The sequence below is a fragment of the Acomys minous genome, assembly GCF_964271855.1.
Source record: "Acomys minous genome assembly, chromosome: 6".
Lineage (NCBI taxonomy): Eukaryota > Metazoa > Chordata > Mammalia > Rodentia > Muridae > Acomys > Acomys minous.
This window is the reverse complement of record NC_140487.1, coordinates 120,956,905-120,978,251: the sequence shown is the minus strand read 5'-3', so window position 1 is coordinate 120,978,251 and position 21,347 is coordinate 120,956,905. Positions and strand designations below refer to the sequence as shown.

The 21,347-nt window shown below is 47.6% G+C and overlaps 1 protein-coding gene across 7 annotated transcripts in view; it reads left to right on the top strand.

Annotated features, from left to right (window-relative positions):
* The window catches only part of VPS13D (vacuolar protein sorting 13 homolog D), a 229,158-nt gene that overhangs the window by 42,038 nt on the left and 165,773 nt on the right, over window positions 1-21,347 (top strand). For all 7 annotated transcript variants that reach the window (XR_014780258.1, XM_084787200.1, XM_084787199.1 and 4 more), the window contains 7 exons: window positions 1,077-3,290; window positions 4,742-4,893; window positions 8,166-9,197; window positions 12,832-12,922; window positions 14,807-14,933; window positions 17,361-17,541; window positions 20,399-20,581. Coding sequence is in view for 6 of the 7 variants with exons in the window: in XM_084787200.1 (XP_084643326.1) it covers window positions 1,077-3,290; window positions 4,742-4,893; window positions 8,166-9,197; window positions 12,832-12,922; window positions 14,807-14,933; window positions 17,361-17,541; window positions 20,399-20,581 (3,980 nt within the window). In the remaining variant the exon portion in view is untranslated. The remainder of the gene's footprint in view (window positions 1-1,076; window positions 3,291-4,741; window positions 4,894-8,165; window positions 9,198-12,831; window positions 12,923-14,806; window positions 14,934-17,360; window positions 17,542-20,398; window positions 20,582-21,347) is intronic.

The following is a 21,347-nucleotide window of genomic DNA, read 5'->3' as shown; positions in this document are numbered from 1 at the left end:
ACTGGCCTTTCTTTGTCTTTCGTGTGACACTGATTTTTAATAAACATTTTCTAATGCTCAGTGCTAGAGATTGGAAGTTAGCTTTTTATTTTTAAAATTTTATTTATTTATTATTATGATACATGTGTGGTGGCATGTGTGTCATTGCATGTGTATGGCAGTTACAGACAACTTTGTGTTGTTGTTTTTCTTTTTCTACCCATATGTACCAGATAAGGATATTGTATAGAGCAAGAATATTCTAGAAGGGAAACAAAGTGAATACCACAAGAAAGGGAGAAATGTGTAAGTTTGGAGAGTGCCATGGGAGAGATGTGTCAACAACCCTGTCAGTGACAAGGCACAAAGATGTTGGCAGTTGTTGGTGTCCTCGGCATCCCAGCATGAGCCTGGGGGGAATTCTCACAGTCCTTCATTCTTGCTCTTTGAATAGGAGATACACAATGTTATATCTGCCATATTTTTATCCACTTAAAAAAACCATCAGCTTGGTGGAAGCTCTCCTCTTCTTTTTCTTCTTCTTCTCCCTTCTTCCTTCTCCTCCTCTTTCATCATCATCGTCATCATCATCATCATCATCATCATCATCATCATTTGAGGCAGGGTCTCACAATGTAGGCCTGGCAGGCTTGGAACTTACTATGTAAGACCAGGCTGGCCTCAGATTTAGAGTGATCTATCTGCCTGCTTCTGCTGCTGAAGTGATGAAATATTTCTTATAATAGAATTCTCAGGGTTTTATATCTATGTCTGTGACTTAATAGGATTTGAGATTCTTTTTAAAAATTTATTTTTTAATGTGAATTTGTATGAGTTTATGTGTACTGCACGTGTAGGAGCCTGATGAGGCCAAAAGAGGGCATCTGATTCCCTGGAACGGGAGTTACAGGCAATCAGTGAGCTGCCGTGTGGGTGCCGGGAACCCAGCTTGGATCCTTTGCAAGAGCACAAAGTGCTCCTAAGCATTGAGCTGTCTCTCCAGCCTTACTTATTATAGAATAAGGATGGGTGGGTGGAGGGAGGGAGGAAGTGGGAGATACTTCACTTACCGCCTTTTCATTTATTTTCCCTTGTAGAAGACGCTAGGAGGAAAAGTGGGGGTGGGTCCGCCTCTGAAGAGAGTCAGGTCAGTGACGATGAGTATAAGACCCCTCTGGCCACACCTCCCAGCACCCCACCTCCAGAGACCAGCAGCAGCAACGGGGAGAAAACACCGCCCTTTTCTGGAGTGGAGTTCAGCGAGGAGCAGCTTCAGGCTCATCTAATGAGCACTCAGATGTACGAGAGGTACTCCTTGACCTTCATGGACCTCCAGGTCATGGTCGGCCGTGTCAGAGACAACTGGAAACGTGTGCAGGACATCGACGTGGGGCCGACACACGTAGTTGAGAAGTTCAATGTTCACCTACAGTTAGAACGTCGGCTGATTTATACGTCAGACCCCAAGTACCCTGGGGCTGTGCTCTCAGGCAACTTACCTGACTTAAAAATCCACATCAACGAAGATAAGATATCTGCTCTGAAGAACTGCTTTGCTCTCCTCACCACGCCGGAAGTGAAGCCTTCTGACACCCAGATCAGAGAGAAGATTTTCCCCCAGGAAGGACCTCGGGGAAGCTTGCAGGATTCAGTAATGAACTTGACCCAGAGCATTGTGATGCTGGAGCAGCACACGCGGGAGGTACTAGTGGAGTCACAGCTCCTTCTAGCGGAATTCAAAGTGAACTGCATGCAGCTTGGTGTTGAGAGCAGTGGCCGCTACATCTCAGTGCTCAAGGTGTTCGGCACCAACGCTCACTTTGTGAAGAGGCCATATGATGCTGAAGTCTCCCTGACCGTTCATGGGTTGCTCCTGGTGGACACTATGCAGACTTATGGTGCTGACTTTGACCTTTTGATGGCTTCCCATAAGAACCTGAGTTTTGATATTCCCACAGGAAGCCTCCGGGATAGCAGGGCACAGTCTCCTGTTTCTGGACCTAATGTGGCCTTCCTAACTGATGTGGCCACCCTCAATGACCAGTCGGCCACTGGTGTTTCCCTGGAAAAAATTCTCACCAAAGAGCAAGAGTCCCTCATTAAACTGGAGTATCAGTTTGTGAGTTCAGAGTGCCCGTCCATGAACTTGGACAGCACACTGCAGGTCATTTCCCTTCAGGTGAATAACTTGGACATCATCCTAAACCCAGAGACGATTGTGGAGCTCATTGGCTTTCTTCAAAAATCCTTCCCTAAGGAAAAGGATGATGTGAGCCCTCAGCCTCTGATGACTGACCTTGAAAGAAGCATTAGGGAACAGGGCACAGTTCAGTCCACTTACGAGCAGAACACCGAGGTTGCCGTGGAGATCCACAGGCTCAACCTCCTGCTGCTTCGGACAGTGGGGATGGCCGATGGGGAGAGACATGGCAGGAAGATCGCAACAGCCAGTATCGGAGGCACCAAAGTGAACGTGTCGATGGGCAGCTCGTTCGACATGAATGGCTCCCTGGGCTGTTTGCAGCTCATGGATCTGACCCAAGAGAATGTGAAGAACCAGTATGTCGTCAGCATTGGCAGTTCCGTAGGCTACGAGAACATAGTCAGTGACATTGGCTATTTTGAAAGCGTGTTTGTCAGAATGGAAGACGCAGCCCTGAGTGAAGCTTTGAGTTTCACGTTGGTTGAGAAATCCAAACAGGAGTGCTTTCTCAGCCTGAAGATGGCATCCCTGCATTATAACCACTCTGCTAAGTTCTTGAAGGAGTTGACGTTATCCATGGATGAGCTGGAAGAAAACTTTCGCAGTATGTTGAAAAGCGCAGCTACCAAAGTTACCACAGTATTAGCCACCAAGACTGCCGAGTACAGTGAAATGGTGTCACTCTTTGAAACCCCAAAGAAGACCCGGGAACCCTTTGTCTTGGAGGAGAATGAAATCTATGGGTTTGGCCTTCCTTCCCCTCGATCAGACACGGTGAAGCTCATCTTGAACATAAACATCGAGTCTCCGGTCGTTTCTATCCCTCGGAGGCCGGGGAGTCCTGAGCTGCTGGTGGGACACTTGGGACAGATATTCATCCAGAATTTTGTGGCAGGAGACGATGAATCCAGAAGTGACCGCCTGCAGGTGGAAATCAAAGACATTAAACTCTACTCTTTGAATTGCACTCAGCTGGCAGGAAGAGATGCTGCTGGACCTGACGTCAGTCGGACGTTTTGCCCATCCTCTGGGTCCACCAGTGTCAACAGTCAGGAAGAGGCTCACTTCACACGACATGATTTCTTTGAGTCTTTGCATAGAGGCCAAGGTGAGAAGCAGAAACATGTCCTGAGTGTGTGTAAAGTCCTAAACCCAGCTCCTGTGTGTGTGTCCCTGGAAATAACACAGCCTTCCTTTGAGGGTTATTTCTGATTAATGTGTGAAAAACCATAGCGGTGTTTTTAACGGCTTTGTAGAGGGCTGGCATGGTTTTACTTTCTTTCTCTCTTTGGACAAAATAAGAATGTTCTTTGAGCCGGGCATGGTGGTGCACACATTTAATCCCAGCGCTCAGGAGGCAGAGATGGGTGGATCTCTGTGAGTCTGAGGCCAGCCTGGTCTACAGAGTGAGTCCAGGACAGTCAGGGTTACACAGAGAGAGAGAGAAACGGAAAAAACCAACTAACCAACAAAAGACTGTACTTGGAAGTGTTGCTCTTTGAAGTTGAGTGAGTGCTCCTTCACAGAGAGGCTTGCGTGGCTGGACAGCGTGGCCTCATTTTGTGCAATACTTCTATTCTTTTCTTCCGAGCTGCACATTTTTCCTACTGCAGCTTAAGGTAGTGCGAGAGGTGACTGTAAGTAGAAGAGGAAACTTGGTCTCTGAGTGTTATGCTTTTTTAGTGCTCTCAGTCTTCTGAGTGGGTCTGTGCAGGGTTCAAGGAAGGGCGTTTCACATTTGTGTTCTGGATGCAGACACTCAGACCCGAGCAGCTACAGGGTCAGGGACGTTCTAGAGACTGTTCATTGGTGAAGAAACTAACGCCTTTGAAAACATCTGTGGTCCTCAGAAAGTCCTTCACAGATTCATTGGAGGTTTGGAGACCAGCCGCTGGCCTTGCGTGCTAGGTGTGCACTCGACCACTGGGTTGCATCATTTCCATGCTTAGAAAACAGTTTTCTCTGTGTGGAGTAAACGCTCAGCTAGAATGCTGTTTGAGGCCTAGTAAAGCTGGCTCTGCTTCTGAAAGCTATGGAAGGGGCAGTCCAGTTTAGAAAACTAGCTTTCACGGCTAAGGGAATGTAAGGTAGTCCACGGACTGACTTAGTGTTTACCATTTCATATACATTTTAAATTATATTTATCTGTTGTGTGTGTGTGCCCACATGCATGCATGTCACAGGGCTGTGTGGGGAGGTCAGAGGACAACCTGTGGGAGTTGGCTCTCAGCCATGTGGGTTCCAGAGATAGAATTCAAGTTGTCAGGCTGAGCAGCAAGTGTCTTTATTTACCCTTTGAGCCATCTTTTCAGCCTTACCATTTCAGGTTCTGAAGCTGCCAAGCAGATCATGAGGTCACAATACCTCCTCTCCCCGTTGTCCCTGTTGTGAGCTTGTCTTGTGGTTCTGCTTGCTGCGCATTTTGATCTTGGGCTCGGTTGCCAAGCCAACCTGCCATCAGATAACCATTGGGCTTTAATTTTGTATTCAGGACACTCGATCATCAATAACAAACCAGATCTAGTGCTCATGGTCCGTCGTTTCTGCTCTCTTTGCCAGCCTTTCATATCTTGAACAACACCACCATCCAGTTTAAGCTGGAGAAGATCCCTATCGAGAGAGAGTCTGAGCTGACCTTCTCCCTCAGTCCAGATGACCTGGGGGCATCCAGCATCATGAAGATTGAAGGGAAGTTTGTCAACCCAGTTCAGGTAAACAAACACGGCACTGATGTTCAGGCCCGGGCAGTCATTGTTCCCTGTCTGGGATGTGGGAGGCCAGATGCATTTTAGGCTTTGGAACTTTGAGTCCTTGGGACATTTGCAAACCTTCATGGTTGAGCATCTCTGTCTCTAATTTGAAGTCTGAAATGCTCTTAAGTTGGAAACCTTTTAAACTAGACTTAAGAATGATTGTGAGCTACTATGTGGGTGTGGGGAATTGAACCCGAGTCCTCTGCAACAGCAGCAAGTGCTCTTAATCGCTGAGACATCTCTTTGGCCCCATCTGTATTCATTTTATATTTATATTGTATATAGCACGCAGATTATAATGGTATACACTTATGTATATTAAGTGTTGGGAGGGAAATATGTAAGTTCCAGGAGATATCATCAATACATGTTCATGTTGTTGATAACTTGTCTAATAAACATGGGACCTGTCTAGCTCTGTAGCCCAGGCTGACTTTGAACTCATGGTCCTCCTCGTTCAGCCTCCCCGAGTGCTGGGATTATGTGTCCTCCGCTGCTCCCAGCACCATGGGGTCTTTGTGCCATTTTGTCCCTGGGCAATGGCCTTTTCCCGGTGGCTCAAAGGAGAGTGGACTCTAGTCCCATTCCGCAGTGGGCACGGGGAGTTACTGCTTAAACAGCCAACAGCTCTTTCCCAGAAGGATGTAATTCTTGTCCCACTTTGGACACACTTGGCCTGGACTGTACAACAATGTGATTGTTCAAGCCATTGACAGAGTTTTCAATAGAGTTAGGCTTGCTCTCTCTGAATTGAGTTGGGCCAGATAGGGCGTGTGTGTGTGTGTGTGTGTGTGTGTGTGTATGTACTGTGTATGTATTGTATGTTATGTATCCTTTCTCCTTCACAAGTGGTTTCACTGGACAAGAGGAAAGAGTAAGGTTATAAAAGACTACAGTCAGGATCTGAGGACAGGGCCCCTCTGTCAGGCTGTAGTAGCCATGGCTTTGTCTAGCAGTTGCTCTGAGGTAACCCTGGAACATGTCTCTGTTGGTATCAGTGGCTCCTAGGTGGGAGCCTTTGGGTGAGAAGCCCACCCCCAGCTCTCTCTGTTTTCTTTTTTAAAATTACTTTTTCTTAATTTTGTATGGCTGGGTGTTTTATTTGCATGTTTGTCTGTGCACCACATGTGTGCCTAGTGCCCACAGAGGCCAGAGGGAGCCATCAAATCCCTTGGGACTGGAGTTATGAAGGTTGAGAGTGTGGGTGCTGGGAATGGAACCTGGTTTCTCTATAAGAGCATCCGTGCTCTTAACCGCGGAGCCGTCTCTCCAGGCCCCCTTACTCAAGTAGCCCAGGTTGGCCTCTGCCTTGCTGTGTTGCTGAGGTTGACCTTGAATATTTGATTCTCTTGTTTATACTTTTCAGTACTAGGCTCATTTTTTTTTCCTTCTTTGAAATATTTTGGGGCAGGAGGCAGGTGAAATGATTTAGCAGGTGAAGTGTCTGCTGTGAAAGCTCAACAACCCAGGTCCCGTCTCCGGAACCTACATAAGGTAGAAGGAGAAAATCGACTCCACAAAATTGTGCTGTGACTTCTGCATATGCTGTGGCACATACGTGCACTACACATGTGCGCACACATGTACTATACACACAAGGATAATAAACATAAAACCATCTTAAGGCAAATTGAAGGCTTTATTTCACTTCATCTTGTGTATTTGGAATGTGTCTCTGAACTGAGTGTGTCCTTATGTATTGTGATGGCGTTTGATTTTCAAGAATGTCTTGGCTCTGGTTTGTTTGCATCAGGGTCCAAGCAGGGTCTGCAGATTGCAGTTAGGCACAGTATGTTTTAGGTCTCTCTGGATTTGCCCTGCCCCATCTGCCGTGCCATGATTCCGTGTGGAAACTGATCAGTTGCCTACAGCGTGGCCCACGTGGTGTATCTGCTGTTGTTTGGATCTGTCTGAACCACACAGGCTTCCCTGCAGTCTGGGTCTTTCTTAGCTTGGCTTCTCTTTTGGCTAGAACATCACAGGTGCTGTCATGCACCTCCGGTTACATTATACCTGTCACACAATGTCTGCGTTTGATGAGGGTGTGTAGGTGGCAGAGCCAGATCTCTCACTTGTAAAATTCCCCATCAGTCATTTCTGTTGCTGCATTCCACTAATGAACTCTGTGGGGATGAAGATTAAATTAGGGGTTATGGAACGGTCACTTTCCAAGTCTGTCAAAATTTCTGTATATATGAGTTGGGATCCCTGTGTTAATTGCCCTTAATTAGTAAAAAAAGATGTACTTGAAAATATTTTTAAATAAGAAATTCTAACTAAAAGAAAGTAGAAAGAAGCTGGGGTGCAGTTCCATGACAGTGTTTGCCTGTTGTGAACAGGGCTCCGGGTCCCACACCAGCCCCAACAATGAAAACTGTAAGAGACCAAAAGAAAGAAAAAAAAGAAAAAAAAAAAGATACAATTGCAGATCATCATTATTGTTTGAAAAGTACTAAGCACTGTTTGTCCTGCTGACTGCTGATCTGTGGTGGTTTTACAGTCTTGTTTCTCAGGCCCACGCTGTGCCCGCATTAGACTTTTGGAAGTCTCATCCTGTTTTCTGCAGTTATTTTGTGTTATAAGAAAGAGTAACTTTGCTGACTGAGCACAGGAGCACACGCTGTACATCGATTTGCATAGATTACTCTGCAAGTAGCCAGGGAGAGCCTTGCAAATAGAAGTGGGCAGAAAGAAGAAAGGACAGAAAAGAAAGGATGGTTTTGATGCCAACTAGTTTAAAGCCTCTTGGTAAACATAGAAATGCCACCTGGAGGGCTGGAGAGATGGCTCAGTGGTTAAGAGCACCACCTGTTCTTCCAGAGGTCCTGAGTTCAATTCCCAGCAACCACATGGTGGCTCACAACCATCTATAATGTGACAATAAATAAATCTTAGAAAAAAGAAAAAGAAATACCACCTGGAAATTGAGGTTCTCTGTGATAATAATAGTGTTGGAAGGGACTGGAGAGATGGCCAAGGGACTAAGGCCACTACTGCTCTTCCAGAAGACCTGAGTTAGGTTTCCAGCACCCATGTTGGGCAGTTGCCTGTGGCCTGTAAGTTCAGCTCCTGGGGGTGTGTCGGGGTGTCTGATTCTTCCCGTGTCCTTGGGCACCTGCACCCATGTGTACCCCTCACCCATCCCCCTCCTCCCCCTCATTCCCATACACAAAATTACAAATACCTTTTAAATGGCTCTGGAGTAACTGGGCTGCTGCCTTTGATTGCAGGTGGTGTTAGCCAAGCACGTGTACGAGCAGGTTCTGCAGACGCTGGACAACCTCGTGTACAGTGAAGATCTGAATAAGTTTGCAGCCAGTGGCCCGTCCTCCCCCTGCCCTAGCTCCCCTCAGGCCCCCCTCCGTGCCTGCGGAGAACCTTCTGTAGAGAGGAAGGAGAACGGACTGTTCAGTCACTCCAGCTTCTCTAGCGCCTCTCAGAAGTCCCTGTCTGTGAAGGAAGCCAAAGCCTTCACTCAGATCCAAGCCAACTTCTGTATATCGGAGCTGCAGGTTCAGCTGAGTGGTGACCTGACTCTGGGCGCCCAAGGGCTTGTGAGCTTAAAGTTTCAGGATTTTGAGGTGGAGTTCAGTAAAGACCATCCGCAGACCTTATCCATCCAGATCGCCCTGCGCTCGCTCCTCATGGAAGACTTACTGGAGAAGAATCCAGACTCCAAGTATAAGAGCCTGATGGTGTCTCGGGGGGCTCCCAAGCCATCTAGCTTAGCCCAGAAGGAGTACCTCTCCCAGTCCTGTCCTTCGGTGTCCAGTGTGGAGTATCCCGACATGCCCCGGTCTCTCCCTTCCCACATGGAGGAGGCACCGAATGTCTTCCAGTTGTATCAAAGACCCATTTCCACAGCTCGGAAAAAGCAAAAGGAGTCGAAGGACAAGAGCTGCCCCCAGACCCCACCTCCTTCCCCCTCAGTGGACGAACCCAAGGCACTCGCTGGGAAGAGCGAATTTGACGATTCCTTGGTCCACATCAATATATTCTTGGTGGATAGAAAGCATCCAGGGTTCTCTTCCAGCTACGGTCGGATTAACCGCAGCATCGACGTTGACTTTAACTGCTTGGATGTGCTGATCACCCTGCAAACCTGGGTGGTGATCCTGGACTTTTTTGGGATTGGCTCCACCGCAGACAACCATGCCATGAAGGCACCGCCCGAGGGCCTTCCTCAGAACGTGAAGGTGGAGTCCAGCACGGCCATGGAGTCTGAGCTCCAGGAGCCAGTGAACTCCAAGCTGGATGTCAAGGTATTGCTACTCTGAGGGTGTGGTTGGATCGTATCTGAATGTGAGCATCTGTACTTAGCACTGCAGGGAGCACTGACTGGCAGAGGACTGGGCACAGGCAGGCTTTAGTGACATCCATGTTTTAGAAAGGGTTCTGTTGTAAAACCCATCTGGAGGCAGCGAGGATATATAGTTTAAGCACGTGCCTTTCCCTCAAGCCGTATGAGTCCAGGGTATCATTTTTGCTTCTTCAGCCTGTTTCCTCATCATCCATCTTCTATGACGGTGTGAGACGGCATGTGCAAAACACCCAGCTAAGTGTCTGTTGCATGGTGGCAGCTTCTGTGCCAGGCTTTTTCCGTAGCTCCCCAGCCCTTCACAGCACTGTTGGCTTTCACTGGGCTCACTGTGGTGGCCACAGAATGCAGTATGCAGAGTTAGCTTGCCTGTTGGAATCCCGGCCCTTGCACTGTAACCTGGGTGAGTCAGGGAACCTGTTGCCTTGGGTAGTGTGCTTCAGTGCCTGTATAGAGGGAGCCCCAAGCATTATTAGATACAGTAATGTGAGGCCCTCCACATGGCTCATGGCACATAGCAAGCGTCCAGTGAGTGGTTGCTATTACAGTTTTTATTATGATGTGGATTGTCATGCTTGTAACTTAACCTTGATATTCATATGATAAATATTTAAAAACAAATCACATAAGGTAGTATTTAAGGTTGGGTTTAAGGCAGCCAGCCATTTACGGTGGAACAGCAGGCGGGTGCATGGAGTTGACCATTTTGAGCTATACAGGCCTGTTGTAACTAGCACCCGTCAGAGTGCTGGCACCTATGCAACAGTAGCTGTGTGCCGTGATGCACTCGGCCTTGCACTCACTGCTGGGAGCAGCCAGGAAGGGGCTCTACCACCCCATGCTGGGGTTGTCGTACTTTTCTATGCCACAGCAGGGGGACTCGGGAGGGAGAGATGGGGGGAAAGCCAGTGCTGCCTCTTGTGCAGTGGGCAGTAAATACACTACTCGGCTGTGCACTGAGGTTCTGGGGCATCGGGCCTAGCAAGCTGACCAGAAGTGGCAGTGTTCAGTCATTCTTTGACTGGATTTAATATGTATAAAGGTGACTTCGTTCTCCTTGTGCCTGTGGAGATCTGCCTGAGGAAGCCTTCTCTGCTACGAGAAGGTGTGGCGTGCTCCCGGGGGCTTTGCATAGAATGGTGTGGGAGAACAGGGCTAGATAAAGGCTTCTCGGCTGTGTAGTTCTTGAAACAAAAAATTTTGAACATTATTATTAGGGTGGATTCCTAATGAGTCATGAACCTCCATTTTTCCAATGCTATAACTTGTCATATCACCTTTCTTTCTTTCTTCTTCACTGAGGTCTTTTAAAACAAAGTCTAGGGCTGCTCACTCAGATGGTTCAGAGGGTAGAGGTGTCTGCTGTCAAGCCTGATGCCCCACATGGCAGAAGAAGTCGTTCTCTGACCTCCACATCCATGTCTGCAAACACATGCAAATAAGTAAATGCTAATAAAATTAAAGTCAGGATGGGATAGTGAGACTACCTCAAAAACAAAAACAAAATTATAGTAAATTCTAGATATCATCAGACCCCCACATTTGTTTCTAGAAGGAAGTAAGGGTGTTTTTCTTATATAATCACAGTCACTGTCCCTCTCACTACACTGACATCCGTGCCTCAGTGTTCTGCAACACCAACAGGCCACACTCAGAATGTTGCACAGATGCCTTTTTCTGAGTGAATTGTGGAAGCACGAATGGTTCGAGAGGCCTCCCTCCCTTTGGTCTCTGCAGTGTTAGGCTTTCCCGAGAGCTAAGTTAGCTATAGAATAAGATGAGGTCAGTAAAACAACACGTGAAAGTCTGAGTCAGCGCCCAACTAGGCCCCTGTGTTACATTTGCTGCCTTGTTTCTTTAGTCTCTTGTATGTAAAGTGAGCCGTCCATCTTGTGTCTCCACATGCCCGCAGTCCTCCTACTTTCCACGTGACTTCGTCCTGCCTTGGGGATTGGAAGTTAGTGGGGTGGGTCTGATTCAGGTCCTCTTCCTCCTCCTCCTCCTCTTCCTCTTCTTCTTTGAGACAGGGTTTCTCTGTGCAGCCCTGACTGTCTTCAAACTCGCTTTGTAGACCAGGCGGGCCTTGAACTCACAGAGATCCTCCCCCCTCTGCCTCCCAAGTGCTGAGATTAAAGGCATGCACCACCACTGTCCAGCTTCAGGTGCACTTCTTGGAGAGAACACAGCATTCCAGTGGCAAGTGCTTCTTGTCACTGAGGCAGGAGGCAGAGGACAGGTGGGCCTTCCAGCGATTTGAAGGTGCCATGCCATAACACCTGGGTTCCTTCCAATAAAGCAGTTTTTAGACCCAGGGTGTGTAATCCTTGGAGACTCAGTGCTGAGGAGTTTTATTTTACCTTTTTCTGGGACCTTGATGTCTTGAGATCCTTCTGTGGTACCCGGCAGAGCAGTCAGAGCATCTCTGTCCGCCTAAGGTTGCTGCTGGGACGACCATGCTCTGTCCACTTTCTTGCCTTCCATAGGGACTTTTCCTTCCTTCTGCCATCATCTTTTTCTTTCTCTTTGAGTTACTTACCCACCTGGCAGATCCTGAGCCCCTACTCCGTGAAGGCTTTGAGGACAAAGGAGTGTATGGCACATATGTCCTTCCATCTCCTGCTCCTTCCATCTTTTCCGTCAGTGCCTGGTCCCTAAGGCAGAAGAGTTGGGGGCCGACCCAAAATTCTGAAAAAGCGCTTTCTGTGGTTGGGATTCCTTTAGTGTAATGAAGCCTCTGTCCACCTGAAGTCCAGTGCTGAGCAGAGACCTCTGCTAAGTATGGGTTCAAAGTGTTAGACATGATTCCGTTTCATCATTTGCCTACGTAGACTTCCCAGGTCTGTGAGCCATTACAGAACTGTGCAGTGCTAACAAAGAATGCTAAGATGGGAAACCTTGTCTTACACTGCGGAACCTTTCACCACCTTCAGATGGGGTGTAGAGGAGAGGCCACAGGGTCTGAAGTTAGAATTCCTCCTCAGTGCTCCATCAGCTCTGCACAAATGAAACTGGCATCATGTCAGGTTTGGGCTGGCGAGGTGGCTCAGCAGGTGTAGTGCCTGCTACCCAGCCTGACAGGATGAGCTGATTCCCAGAACCTGTGCAGTGGAAGGAGAAAAGGAGAGAACACTCTCCCCACAGGGTTCCCTCTGACCTCCACATACATGTACAAGCCCAGATACACTTGTACACGTGTAGACACACACACACACACACACACACACACACACACACACACACACACACACACAAGCACATACCACACCACACTGAATAAATAAATAAATGTTTATCTTCACCTTTCTTTTCTTTCTTTCTTTCTTTTTTTTTTTTTTTTTTGAGACAGGGTTTCTCTGTGTTAGGCTTGCCTGTCCTGGACTCACTTTGTAGACCAGGCTGGCCTCGAACTCACAGTGAGCCACCTGCCCCTGCCTCCCGAGTGCTGGGATTAAAGGAGTGCGCCACCACGTCCGGCCTACCTTCACCTTTCTAAGCCTGTCCTTGTTCTCATCCATTCTGCTTTGCCATTTCCTGTTCCCCTCGGTAACTTGCTTTTTGCTTTGTATCTTGTGTCGTAGGTTCATTCGCTTTCTCTTGTGCTGAGCAAGGCCACCAGCGAGCTTGCTAAAGCAAATGTGTCCAAATTAGTAGCACATGTGGAGATGATTGGTAAGTGGGACAAAGTCAAGTTTGCATGGTCCCGTAAGTATCCCAACACCCAGCACAAGACTAGTTGTCCTCACCCGCCAAGGAAGGTGCACAACTGTGGCTTGGCTGAGGGAACTGTCATGGTCATCCTCACGGTGGTGGCTCCCAGTCCTGGCTTTGGAATCAATATTGTCTGGAGGTATAGCATCCTCCCTGCTCCTCTCCTGCCTCACCCCAAAAGTCTTATTCTGAAGATTGGATGGGCCCCGGCATCTTTCTGTGTAGGATGACCAGATAATGTCTTGTTCAAATTGTGATAGGCTTTTTGTTTTTTGTTTTTTGAGACAGGGTTTCTTTGTGTAGCCTTGGCTGTCTTGGACTCACTTTGTAGACCAGCCTGGCCTCGAACTCACAGAGATCCGTCTGCCTCTGCCTTCCCAGTGCTGAGATTAAAGGCAGGCACTACCATGCCCAGCTCAAATTGTGATAGTTTTGAGAGTGAAGAGCTATTAATAATTAGGTCTGGAAGACAGGCAGCTCAAAGGGTTGTCTATGGGAAAATGGGACAAGCACTTTCTGTTTGTACTCTTAGGTAGGGGTGCCCCCAGGAGAGGGTATAGCTTGCTGCAGCAGGGCGTTGTAGCAACTTGGCTCCTTTCTGGTGGGCTTTTGCAGGTTGGAATTCTTTTTTGGTCTTTGTTTGTTGGTTTGTTTTTGAGCCAGGGTTTCTCTGTGTAGCCCTGGCTATCCTCAAACTCACTCTGTAGACCAGGCTGGTTTTGAACTCAGAGATCCACCTACCTCTGTCTCTCAAGTGCTGGCATCAAAGGTATGCGCCACCACTGCCCTGCCCTTGCAGGTTAGAATTTTTACAAGAGCACAATTGCAATTACCTGTCACGTTCTAAGTGATAGGGTTTATAAAGCACAAGCTCAAGCGCTGCTGCCTCTTTAAGGACCGTGTAATGCAGCAGTGAAGAGAAGATGCTGGTGCCGTCATGAAGTCAGCAATATTGTTTGGAGAAGAAATGAACTGAGATAGAGATCTCGTGCCTGGTATTATTTTAGAAAAGCATCCCAGAAGAATGATCTTTCATCTGGAGAAGCATGGCATTTTTATTAGAGGATATTAGGAATCGAAAAATCAATATATGCCTTTGAGTCACTAGAGAGCTGAGCTGGTCTGCCAGAGGGCTTTATATCCCTTGGTGATCATAGTGACAGTTGTATAAAGTTATGATGGTTTTGTCCCGTACAAGGAGTAGTTCAGTGGCTGCTCTGGAACATGTGTGCAGTCCAGGCTGTCTCCAACTCCAGGGAGCCACTGTACCTCTCAGGAAAAATAATTTTATGCTCACGTTCCAGTAGCATGCACCCCAAGAACCCAGCTGCGTTCTCTCACCCCAGGGCTGTGCTCCTGTCAGCACCGTCTATCCCCACGCACCAGCTGACTTTCTTCCCTTACCAAGTCACTCCAAGCCCACTCAGTGTTGCTTGAGCAGCCGACACAGACGCTTCCTCCTTTTATTCTTTTGCGGATGGTTCTCTCCCTTCTAGGCAGTGCTCTGGTCTCAGAGAGCCCTGCTCCTGTCTGCAGCTGCCAGCGTTTGTCCTTGAAGTTGGCAGGGCTTTTAGTGGGACCCCTTTGCCTGTAGATGCGCCCCCACTATGCAGTGTTGCTGATGTGTGCAGACTTGTTTAGCTCTTTTAGACTCTGGAATTGACACCCTTAGAAATAACGTGTCAAATGGTTTTCTGGTGTCTTGGCATCCGAAAATTTACCTCTGACATTTAGTTTGATTAAGAAGTGGAAGTTGGAGTCACGTACATGTCAGTTTTAACTCAGCCATATTAAATGATTTCAGAAGAGGTCTGTAATAACATGTTCTAATTTTAACACATGTAGAGGGAGACCTGGCCTTGCAGGGAAGCATCGGGAGCTTGTCTCTGAGTGACCTCACGCCACATGGAGACTTCTACAGAGAACGCTTCACCACAAGTGGAGAAGAGGCTCTCATCTTCCAGACTTTCAAGTAAAGCATGCACATCTGTCCTAGCTGTGTGTCCTGATCACTGCTGCACAGCATGCACATCTGCCCTAGCTGTGTGTCCTGATCACTGCTGTGCAGCATGCACATCTGCCCTAGCTGTGTGTCCTGATCACTGCTGTGCAGCATGCACATCTGCCCTAGCTGTGTGTCCTGATCACTGCTGCACAGCATGCACATCTGCCCTAGCTGTGTGTCCTGATCACTGCTGTGCAGCATGCACATCTGCCCTAGCTGTGTGTCCTGATCACTGCTGCACAGCATGCACATCTGCCCTAGCTGTGTGTCCTGATCACTGCTGTGCAGCATGCACATCTGCCCTAGCTGTGTGTCCTGATCACTGCTGTGCAGCGTGCACATCTGCCCTAGCTGTGTGTCCTGATCACTGCTGTGCAGCGTGCACATCTGCCCTAGCTGTGTGTCCTGATCACTGCTGCGCAGCATGCACGTCTTCCCTAGCTGTGTGTCCTGATCACTGCTGCACAGCGTGCATGTCTTCCCTAGTTGTGTGTCCTGATCACTGCTGCGCAGCATGCACATCTGCCCTAGCTGTGTGTCCTGATCACTGCTGCGCAGCATGCCTGTCTTTCTTAGCTATGTGTCCTGATCACTGCTGCACAGTGTGTTCGTCTTCCCTAGCTGTGTGTCCTGATCACTGCTATTTGGAGTTTTTTAAACATTGTTTTGCGTTTGTTTATTTCTTTACATTTTTTAAAAAAGATGTATTTATTTATTTTATGTATATGAGTGCTCTGTCTTCATGCATACCAGAAGAGGGATTCAGATTCCATTTCAGATGGTTGTGAGCCACCATGTGGTTGCTGGGGATTGAACTCAAGACCTCTGGAAGAGCAGTCAGTGCTTTTAACTGCTGAGCCATCTCTCTAGCTACATTTGTTTATTTTCTGTGTGTCTACCACAGTGTGTATATGGAGGTTAGAGGACAACTTGGAGAGCTGGTTCTCTGCTTATACCATGTGGGCTCTGGGGATCGAACCAAGGTCTCAAAGCTTGGCAGCAAGTGCTTTTATCCATTGAGCTGTCTTGCCAGCTCACTGTTTAAAATTGTTATTGATTAAACAATGAAACAAATTTTACTTTTTAAAGTAAAATTGAAAAGATCTAGCTTGTGAGGAGTCTTGATTTATATTGAATCATATTAAAGATTTGTGTTGGAGATTAGTTGGTTGGAGTTTACTTAGTGCCATTAGAATGGGATAGGATTGAAATAATCCCAATTGTCAGAATACCCAGACCCTATTCGCTAACATCAACCTGCTGTGTGACCTGGGGCCAACTCACGTAACCTCTGTGTGCCGCTTTTCCTCTGTCTGTAGTGGAGCTTAGCACCCTCCAGGCTTCCAGGTAGCACTGAGAATTCTTGCACAATTTCAGTCTGAGCGCACTGCTCCTGCTCCTGTGAGTGCTGGCTTCGCTGATGACCGTGACTCGGAGGGAATTCCCAGCTGGACTGTAGAAGGCATCTCTAGGCCTGTGTGCTTACTTTAAGGAATGATTTTCCTGGATGAGGTTTCCAGCTTTCCTGAGTGTTATTAGAAAGTGTGGGTGTCTAGTCCTGCCCCCAGGCATTCTTACGGAAGGTCCAGGCTCCTGTTCAGCCCCCTCCCTACTTTTAGTGTGCTGAGGTTCCGTTAGTGCTGAGAAAAGCAGTATCCCTGAACGTCTGTGGGCTGAGCATGTAGCTGAGCGGTAGAGTGCTGGCTCACATGAGCAAAGGCTGGGCTTCAGTCGCCCTGACCTCCCTCTCCCTCCACTCTCAGAACTCCTCATGTGAGGTTACCGTACTCTGCTGAGGATTTGGACTTGAGAGTTGAGATTGATATGCTTCTTTTAGATACCACAATGCATGGTTCCACAATAGATGACACGATTAATGTGAACTCCTTAATTCTCTGCTTGGCACAAACGTGCCTTCCTTATTAATTATGAATCCCTCCCCCACTGACTACATCCTGGGTAATCATTTCTTACTGTGGCATCATGGACCATTAGATTCTGTGTGATGTAAAAGTCCTCTGTTCATCTTTAAATCCACAGTCTGCATTTTACTGACAAAAAGGCAACTTCTGAAGCTGGGCCCAGTGACCCTGGCCTTTAATCCCAGCTCTTGGGAGGCAGAGGCAGGTGGATCTCTGTGAGTTGGAGGTCAGCCTGGTCTATGGAGTAAGTCTAGGACAGCCAAGACTACACAGAGAAACCCTGTCTGAAAAACCAAATAAATAAATAAAGAAAGAAAAAAAAAAAAAGAAAAGTATTAATGGGCTTGACTTGGGATTTTTCCATTTTAATAGTTAAAGCTTTTTGGAGGGGAAGCCCTTAAATCAACTTTAGTTTTCTTTTAATACTCAAATCTTGCTATTATCTGAGTTCTGTTTTTCTCCCAATTTCCAGATATGGGCAGCCAGACCCTCTGCTCCAGAGAGAGCATGACATTCGTGTGAGCCTCCAGATGGCCTCTGTTCAGTATGTGCACACGCAGCGCTTTCAGGCCGAGGTGGTGGCCTTCATTCAGCACTTCACTCAGCTGCAAGATGTGTTAGGGCGCCAGCGGGCTGCTATCGAGGGTCAGACGGTGGGTAGCATCATGTCTCCAAGTTGCCTTTTTAACTGGGCTGATCCGTGGTGGGGGGTGGAGGGGTATTGGAGAGACAGAGGTGTGTTTGCTTATGTGGGCACACGTGCGGATCAGAGGTTGACATGGGGCATTTTACTCAATCACTTCTCTGTATGTTTTTGAGACAGGGTCTCTCACTGAACCTGAAGCTTGCTGTTTCAGTTAGCATGGCTGGCCAGCAAGTCACTGGGATCCTCCTGTCTCCGCTCCCTAGCACGGCAGTTACAGTCGTATGCTGCCATGCCGGACTTTTACATCGTGTTCTAGTTTCATTTTTGTTGCTCTGACAAAATACCCCAAGAAAAAGCAGCTCAGGGAAGAAAGAGTTTCTTTTGCATATAACTTGAGGTTCAGGCCATCATAAAAGGGAAGTCATAGTGGCTGGAGCTTCTAGCAACTGGCCACATCCCAGCTGCAGTCCAGAGCAGAGAGACATGCACGCATGCGTGCTCGCTTGCTCGCTCGCTCAGCTCCTCTTCTCTGTGCTTAAACAGCTCTGAACCCTCTGCCTGGGTGATACGGGGCTGGGCCATCCCATACCAGTTTAGATGTCCCCTGCCACCCCAGACACGCCCACAGGCCTACCCAGCGCAAGACTCTGTGCTTCTAGGCTGTATCGGGTTTATGATGAGATCTGGTGAGCACGTGTGGGTTCTGCAGCTCGAAGTTCATGTCCTCCTGTCCACACAGCTAACGCAGTACCCATTAGGCTGTTCCACAGCCCCGATCAATAGAACTTTAAAAGCTATTTATGATTTGTAGTTATGTGAGTGGTGTGCCTCTGTGTGTGAGGGTGTGCACATGAACGTATGTGCCGTAAGAAGATGGAGGCATCTGTTCCTTTGGAGCTGCCCGGTGTGTGTGCTGGGAAAGGCACTCAGGTCTTCTGGAAGAGCAGTACGTGCTCGCATCTGCTGAGCCATCTCTCTAGTCCGTGGCCAGCAGAACTTTTGAGCCTCCAGAGATAAATCTATAACATTTCACTGAGGGAAGGAGGGGTATTTTCTGTTTACCAGTGTGTGCTCTGTGTGGCAGGTTGATTCCTCATCTTTACGTCACACCTTAAGTTCCTTTGAAGTTTAGCTTTAGGTTTCTGTAAAAATAATTGAAGGGGTTTCTGTGACACTTTGAGGACTTAAGTAAGGTCACTTCTGGAAACTGTTGGATGACTTTCCCAATGGGTGAAACCTTCCTGGACATGTCAGCTCATGGCACCCTTAGTGCCTTAGTCATTTCCTCCACTTTGTGCTGGAGGTGGACTGCAGGGCCTGGCGCTGAGCACCGACTGTCCTGCCATTGAGCTACAACCCCCAGACCTTGCTTTGTGAGGCAGTGTCCTACTGTGTAAGCCATGCTGGTTTTTAACTCACTGTGCAGATTAGGGAGGCCTTAGACTTGTGGTCCATCTGCTGTAGCTCGACCACTGGAATTGTAGGCAAGTGTTACCTTGCCTAGATAGTCTTACTATTTATTTTTTAATCTTTTAAAAATTATTTAAACATATTTTATGTTTTTCCTTTGAGAATTGTATACATGTATACAATGTATTTGCATTATGAATACCCCTATTTCTCCCCTCAAGTTCCTCTCAGAAGTCTAAAAAGTTACACTTCCACCTTTGTCTTCTTCCTCTTTTGTGTTGAATAATCCATTGAGTCCATTAGCTGTGCATGGGCAACCCACCAGTGGCTATAGTCCAAAGAAAAATGACTCTCTCAGTGTAAATTAGCCCGATGATAGCAACAAGAAAACAAGCTAATGAGTTACGGTGATACCCAGTGAGATAGTGTGGGCAGGCACGTAAAATGTCAACTCAGCATTTAAAGGGCTTGCACAGAAGCCTGGCATCCTGAGTTTGATCCATCGACTCCATGTAAAGGCGGAAGGCGAGAACTAACACCACAGAGTTATCCTTTGACCTCTGCACGTGTGCCACAGAATGCACCCCCTCTCACCCCCACGGAATGCACTATATTAAATAAATTAAAAAGTTTAAAGAGTCTTTTCATGGGCATTGCTCAGTAACAGAGCCTAAGTTTCAATTCTCAGAATGCACTCCCCTCCCCCAAACCCTTTGTACTACAAAGTTGTAGTTTTTAAAAAGTAGCACAAATGGTTAAGAGCACTGGCTGCTCTTGCAGAGGACCCAGTTTGGGTTCCCAGCACCCATAAGACAGCTCACAACTGCCTGTAACTCCATCTCCAAGGAATTTGATGCCCTCTTCTACCTTCCTGTGCACATATATACATTTAAGAAAACACACATATGCATAAAACAAATTGTTTGCTAGACATGGTGTCACATGCTTTTAATCCCAACACTTGAGAGGCAGGTGGATCTCTGTGTTCAAGGCCAGCCTGGTCTACAGAGCGAGTTCTATGACAGCCAGGCCTACACAGGGACCTGTCTTGAAACAAAACAAAACAAAAACAAAAAAAACCAAACCAACCAACCAAAAAAAAGAAAGGCTGGGTAGGCGGCAGCGCAAGCCTGCAGAGCCACTCAGATGGACAGAGAACTTGTTACATGGCTCACATGTGTCCCGTAGTGTAATGTGTTTTCTCCATCCTTGTGAGATAGCTTCCAATGCCACTTATGATTTATTCTCTAATCTGTAGGTTATTGAGAAGTATGAAATTTAATTTCCAAATATTTGGGGACTTGGCATTATCGGTTTGTTTCTGATTCTAATTTTCTGTGGTGGCCACAAATAAGCTCTTGTGTGTATGTTTCTGAAAGTGTCTGGGCTCCGTGGTGGTCTGATGACAAAGCTGGAGCCTTACCTGAGCCCCGGCATACTTCCTTTCCCACCAGGTGAGGGACCAGGCGCAGCGCTGCTCGCGGGTTCTTCTGGATATTGAGGCCGGTGCCCCTGTGCTTCTCATCCCAGAAAGTTCCAGATCAAATAACCTGATAGTAGCAAATCTGGGCAAGTTGAAAGTGAAGAACAAGTTTCTGTTTGCTGGTTTTCCTGGGACCTTCTCCTTACAGGATAAGGTGAGCCAGCAGTGTCTGGGGCTGTTCGGTTTAATTCTCATTTGAATATGAGCTGAAAACTCCCGAAGTCCACAGCTTAGGGGCTGCTGCTATTTCTTTAACATTTTATTGACATTTCAACTAACCCTTCAACTGTAATAGTGTTAAGTTGTAATCCTCATTAAGTGTAATTAACTTGTTCCAGCCAACAACCCGAGGGACCGGCCTTCCATACCTTAACAGTGCTCTACATGCATGAAAGTGTTGCTGGGTGGTGAGATAAACGTGGGTGAAAGCTCCTGCCACCAAGCCTGACCACCTGAATTCAATCCCTGGAACCACAGTGGAAGGAGAGGACAGACCCCCCAAAAGTTATTTTCTAATGTGCACATGTACCCGTGCCCTGTTTCTTCCTAGCACCTCTGACAGCATCGGTGTGGGGCCTTTCCTACAGCCTTCACTTCCTGTCTGTAGGGACCTGCTGCGAGTCCCTCTAGTGGCCCAGCCACCTGAAGTTAGCCAGCTTGGGCCCACTTTGGACACCAACCAGAGGCCCAGATGTCTTTTGCTTTCGACTAACCAGCCACAGATCAGGAGTTCCCACTGTCCCTCCTCAGGTCCAGGAGGATGCTGTAACAGCCATAGAGCTCAGGGAAGCACTTAGCTAGCTGCTTACCGAGTGTGGAAGACTAGGCACAGTTTAAGAGCTGGATACATAAGTGTACAGGGCATGGAGTGGCAGGGTTCCGGGCACGGGACCTCTGTGACATGCATTAGAGCATGTGTA